This window comes from Pyrgilauda ruficollis, unplaced genomic scaffold (assembly GCF_017590135.1).
Source record: "Pyrgilauda ruficollis isolate IOZ18807 unplaced genomic scaffold, ASM1759013v1 scaffold334, whole genome shotgun sequence".
NCBI classification, from domain to species: Eukaryota; Metazoa; Chordata; class Aves; order Passeriformes; family Passeridae; genus Pyrgilauda; species Pyrgilauda ruficollis.
Window position 1 is genome coordinate 81,658 of NW_024524756.1, and position 6,000 is coordinate 87,657.

The following is a 6,000-nucleotide window of genomic DNA, read 5'->3' on the forward strand; positions in this document are numbered from 1 at the left end:
TCAGGAGGCAGGGATATTATTTTAGCAGGAAAGAAAGTGCCAAAAATATGTGAGGGAGGGACAGCAGGGAATCCTGACTAATCAGAATACAAAGATTACTCACTAGCAAAAACATGTTGTTTTTCCAGCTGAAGAAACTCACCCTGCTGTCAGACAAATGCAAAATATATCCTGACACTGATCACCTTCCATTCACATACTTGCAAAAAGAATTGACTGTCACTGTAGATAGAATTTGCAGTTTGCTGCCCATCCCACCCCATTTAAAAGAGAATGTTACCTGGAAGGGCTATGTGAGATAGTGGTTTGTTGATAATTAGAAGATGCAGGACTACCTCTCATGGAGTTCTGAGAAATATTAAACTGCGACATCATCATCCCTATTAAGAAGATAGCAGCATTACTTTACATGCATTTCCTTTTTAATAAATGAAGTCTCTCATTTCAGAAATTATTTACAAAGACATTATAAACTTTACAAACATTGACATCTTCTATCTACAACTGTTAGAAAACATTTTTAAAAGACTGATTTCATGTAAGATGTCCATTTTACACCATGACATAAAAAGAATGTTTCCTAAAGGAGTATTAATTCAATAATAAATATCAACAGCAGTTCCCTCCTCTGTTCCTTAGACAAAAACCTGCTAGTAAACAATAACATTTTATAACAGGCCACATACTCCACACCCCAGACTTGTGTGTGGAGTACTCAGTGTGACAGTAAGATTTGGAAACTTCACAACAACTCAGAAGAACACAGAAAACTTATCTCCCATTTTTAGATCAAGTACAAGAAACAATCATCTCAGGCTGAGTGGTACAAGATATTCTCCCTGCTCCCCTAATGCCCTAGTGGTTCCTTTCTACCCAGGGACAACAGCTTTCTATTCCATCTCCACCACACTTAAAAGGAATGTTATCAAAGAAGGTGCTGAAATATTTTCAGTTGCAAAGAACCACCAGTATCCCATCTGTAGTCTCCAACAGCCTGTAGATTCCCACAGTCATGCTTTGAAAATTCAGGAGTTGTACTAGATGGCAAGCCACAAGTACCAATGGACCTGGAACTAACTTGCATCTTTATTAGGGAGAATTTATATTAATCTTTTTTGTTTTCTCTCTTCCATACAGATATAAAGAATTTCTAACCACCACATAACACTGGAAGTTGAAATGGTACAGGTACACAAGCACTTATATGACTTTTAACCAGGTGATTTTAATGATAGAATTGAATGTCTTGCAGCTAAAACAGCATCAGAATTCACATACACACTTGTGGTAGTTTCAGTTTGAAACTGGGCAGAAACACCAATTTCGTGTTGTGGTTTAGGTTCGCCAATTTCAGATTTCCCCAATTTGAAATTTTCCCAGCCAATGCACCACAGAATGTGGTAGGTTTGGTGCTGGCCAATCACCAATACACTCACTTCCTGCTGTGAGATAGGATTAGGTGAAAGGCAAAGCAGGCTCAAAACTTTAAGAGGGTATAAAGAAAATTTTATTAAAAGTAACTAGAAGGAAAAAAGTAGTAAGAATCAAAACAAACCCTCCAGAACACTTCTTCTCCCCCCACAACCTTTTCTTTCCCACTGACAACGTAAAGAAACCACACCCAAGATTTCCAGTCAGTTTACCACCTCTAAAATAGTCTTTCTTCAGTTCACTGAGGGAGAGAAGTCCCTCTTGTTAAGGTTATGGAGACTTCTCCACAAGAGGAAACAGTTCTCTCGTGGCTTTCAATTTGTCATGAACAGCAGCTGCCCAGGGAACCCTGCCATCATGAAGTCCTTCCCATTTCCACAAGCCTTCCCACAGCTTGTCGATGGGCCATGTCAACGTATGGGGTATTGTTTTAAAGATGAGCTGGTCAAAGGCAAAAGTTCTCCTTATTGTCTATTTCTAAAATCATCTTCATCCCTGGGAACAGAGATCTTCTCCTGGAAGCACAGGACTACTCTCTTCCTCTGTTCAAACTTCTCATAGGATCACAGCCATTTCAACATCTGCTTATCTTAGCATGGAGGCTTTTGCTCAATATCAACTTGAACACTTTCATCTCCCCATAATTTCATGTGTTATAAGGAAAAAGAGTTCTTTCTCCATAGCTTACATGAGTATTTCAGCTCCAAAAAACAAGCCATCTCCTCCTCCCTCCAATCTGGGACTTAACTTCTTCCACGCTGAATTCGATGTCTTCATGTTGGTTCCATTACATGCTTGCATCTTGTTTCTTTCTCTCACTCGAGGGAGGATCGAAGCACTGAAAGGGTTAACATCCCGCCTAGGGCCTACCTGACCCGCCGGTAACTTGTGGTGGGAGCAGCGGCTGGGCTGTGTTAGGATCGGCCTCATGGTTGGTCTTTGGTTTTCTGCACGGGCTGCAGGGGTCTCTGGTCTCAGCCGCGCTGGGGGGAGGAGGCCTGACGGCGAGATCTTAACAGCCGCGGCCAGCCCTGCTCCGGCCTGGGCTCTGCAGCCCCTCGCCCGCCTTCCTGCCCGGCCACTGCTGGGGCCCGGCCCGGCCGGAGCCGATGGTGGGGGCCGGCGGGCGGCCCGGGGAGGGGGGAAGGGGCCCGGCCCGGCCGAGACGGGGGCCCGCCACCTCCTCGCCGACCGGAAAGGAAAAGAGGGAGTTGCCGGGTTATTTTGTCTTTAACATGTGTTTCACAGAGGCGTGTCCAGCTTCTCAGTGGTTCAAGAGACTGGCAGTTACACAAAAAGCTTTGCATTACTTCCCTGAATTTTCCTCCCATTCCAAACCAGGACAACACTGCAGCTTGGGAAGCCACAGCAAGTGATCCAAAGCCATGGGTAAAAGCACATCAGCAATGCAAATATTTAAACCTCAGTTTAGATAGACGACTGACTAATCCAGAGTGTTTGGGAGTCATCAATCTTTGTATTACTATCACTGATTTCAATTACTGCAATATTCACACAAGCAAAGCTAGTTTCAGAAATCCCCCTTGTCATCCTCTTTTCTCTTCCCCTCTCCCCAACAAAGAAGTGATGGAATAATCCCCCAGGAATGAAGCCATTACTACCTCCTGGTAGGTATGAAGTGCTGCATTCCAAGTATATTAGCCCAGAAAAACTAGCCCAGAGCAGGAGTGAAATTCTCATATTGTGTTGAAAAATAAATAAATAAAGAGACCTCCATACTTCAGTACAGAGGACATTTCATTGTCCAGAGTAACAGAAGTGGACTCCTCAACTCCTGCAAAATTTGATTAAATGAACATTGGTTGCCTTGCACAGAGGCAAGCGAGGAGGAAACTCCAGAGGTGTTGGAGGCAGCATCTGGCATGCTCACTGCCCACTCACCTCTCACAGCCACTCTCACCACAGCTAGGTAGTAGTTAGTCAAACTAATAACCCTTAACATTCATGTAAAGAAAGCTGACAGAATGTGCCAGTATGAGCATTAACTATGCAGAAGTTTCATTTTATGCTTAAAACAAAGATTGCACTTTTAAAATACTTGAAAAATATATCTCTTTTCTCCTCTGTGAATTTAAAACACGCTTTTGGTTTAAAAAAGTATGACAGAAAATAGAAAAAGTAATACATTTTAATGCCATTTAAAAAAACCTAAAACTTATTCTGTGACAGGCAGTTCTCAACTCTTTATCTCTGTTAGGGGAGACAATCTAGAGAACTTCAAAAAAACCAACCAAACAAAACACCTTAAGTCCCCAGTGCCCATCCCCCTCCCCTTGCCCCACTAAAACCCCCCAAGCAACAACAACAACCAACCAACCAAAAAAATCCCCTACCACAACAGTGTCTCTAAAGTTTTCAGACAGATAACAAGTCTGTCTAATAATGATGTAATGAGGAAGGAGTAAAAATAAGCCCAAACATTTAGTCTAAAAAGGAGTTGAAATTAGTCTGTGGTCATTAACAGTAAAATATCTTCTTGTACATTTTTTTACACTGTTGTTCATATCACTAAGCAGCAGATTTATGGCTCCACTGTGCATCTCCATACCTTAAAATACTTAAGAATTTCTTTTAAATGCAACTTCAATTTTGATTGTTGGTAATGCTCAGTTTTGAGAAAACATCGTCCTAGTAATAACATTCACACAATCACAGGATATGGGTCAAGTTGGAAGGGACCACAGTGGGTAATGTGGTCCCACCTCCCTGCTCAGAGTCATCCCAAAACACACAGCACAGGATTGTTTCCAGATGGGTCTGGAATATCTCCAGTGAGGGAGACTCCACACCCTCTCTGGGCAATCTGTTCCAGTGCTCAGTCACTGCACAGAGAAGTTCTTCCTCAAGTTCAGGTGGAACCTCCTGGGCATCAGTTCCTGCCCATTCCTCTTGTACCATTGCTGGACCCCACTGAGCTGAGCCTGGTCCATTCTCTGACCCTTCCCTGCAGACACCGAATAACATTCACACAATCACAGGATATGGGTCAAGTTGGAAGGGACCACAGTGGGTAATGTGGTCCCACCTCCCTGCTCAGAGTCATCCCAAAACACACAGCACAGGATTGTTTCCAGATGGGTCTGGAATATCTCCAGTGAGGGAGACTCCACACCCTCTCTGGGCAATCTGTTCCAGTGCTCAGTCACTGCACAGAGAAGTTCTTCCTCAAGTTCAGGTGGAACCTCCTGGGCATCAGTTCTTGCCCATTCCTCTTGTACCATTGCTGGACCCCACTGAGCTGAGCCTGGTCCATTCTCTGACCCTTCCCTGCAGACACCGACAGACGTGGATGAGGTCCCCTCTCAGCTGTCTCCTCTTGAGGCTGAACAGCCCCAACTCCCTCAGCCTTTCCTCATAAGAGAGGTGCTCCAGTCCCTTAATTATCCCCACAGCCTCTGCTGGACCCACTCCAGGAGCTCCATGTCTCTCTTGTCCTGAGGAGCTCAAAACTGGACACAGCACTGCAGGTGTGGAGAGGGGCAGGATCACCTCCCTGACCTGCTGCCAATGACCTTTCTAATGCATCCCAGGATTCCGTTGGCCTTCTTCATCAGAAGGGCACACACTTGTCCACCAGGAGCCCCAGGTCACCCCCAGCCTGTACTGGTGCCTGGGGTTGTTCTTCCCCAGGTGCAGGACCCTGCATTTGCTTTTGTTGAATTTCAGACAGTTCTTCTCTCCCAACTCTCCAACCTGTTGCGGTCTTTCTGAAAGGCTGCACAGCACTTGGGGGTATTGGCCAGCTTTGTATTCTTAACATATACTCCCAGTCTTGAACGTAATTTTTTTGGCTCAGAAAAAAGGGATACGCGTAAATCCATTTGAGCATTCCTACTGCCAAAGAATACAAAAACACGGCTCCAGATCACAGAAAAGGTCTTGTATGATTAAACTGTATTACAGCATCATGCATGCTTAAGCAAGAATTGCTCACCAACAGGCAATTTTTAAGTTAAATATACACTCTTATTGAAAGCATATGTCTACAGAGTTTTTCCCTTCTATGCATTAAAATGTGCATTTTAATTCTTCCATAGATGAAAAAAAAAATCAAAGCAACTGATGCTTAGGGAAAGATGCATAAGATTTTAATCCTCAAAAATGCACAAGTAAATAGTTTAAAGTGAATTTTAAGTCCTTTCTACATCCTAAGCTATGCTATGAAGACTAACCTATTGGTATTTTAGCTGATCTTCTAACAGATATCTGCTGAAAGACAAAGCCAGTGTTGAGAAGAGAAAAAAATATTATGAAAACTGAAATTAAATAATAGTCTAATTTTAAATAAATAATTATGATAGCACCCAGAACTTTCTCTGTCATTTGATTAAAAAGGTCTAAAATAAAATTAACATGTTGCCCTTGTACTGATGCTGCACAGTGATGTGACAGTCTGTTCAGACAACCTAGTAATAGAAAACAGTCTGAAAACTCTAATTAAAAATCTTATCTGTATGAACCCTGTTTCAACAATGGAGCTATTATCAAAAGACATGGAATAAAGGTTTGAACACTGCTGCTACTTTACCTGAAACAAAATATGCCAGC

At 42.9% G+C, this 6,000-nt stretch overlaps 1 protein-coding gene across 2 annotated transcripts in view; it reads right to left on the reverse strand.

The window, feature by feature from the left end:
- LOC121357455 (nipped-B-like protein) overlaps positions 1-6,000 on the reverse strand; it is a 128,109-nt gene that overhangs the window by 80,039 nt on the left and 42,070 nt on the right. For both annotated transcript variants that reach the window (XM_041474719.1, XM_041474718.1), the window contains exon 5: positions 281-380. In XM_041474719.1, coding sequence (XP_041330653.1) covers positions 281-380 — 100 coding nt within the window. The remainder of the gene's footprint in view (positions 1-280; positions 381-6,000) is intronic.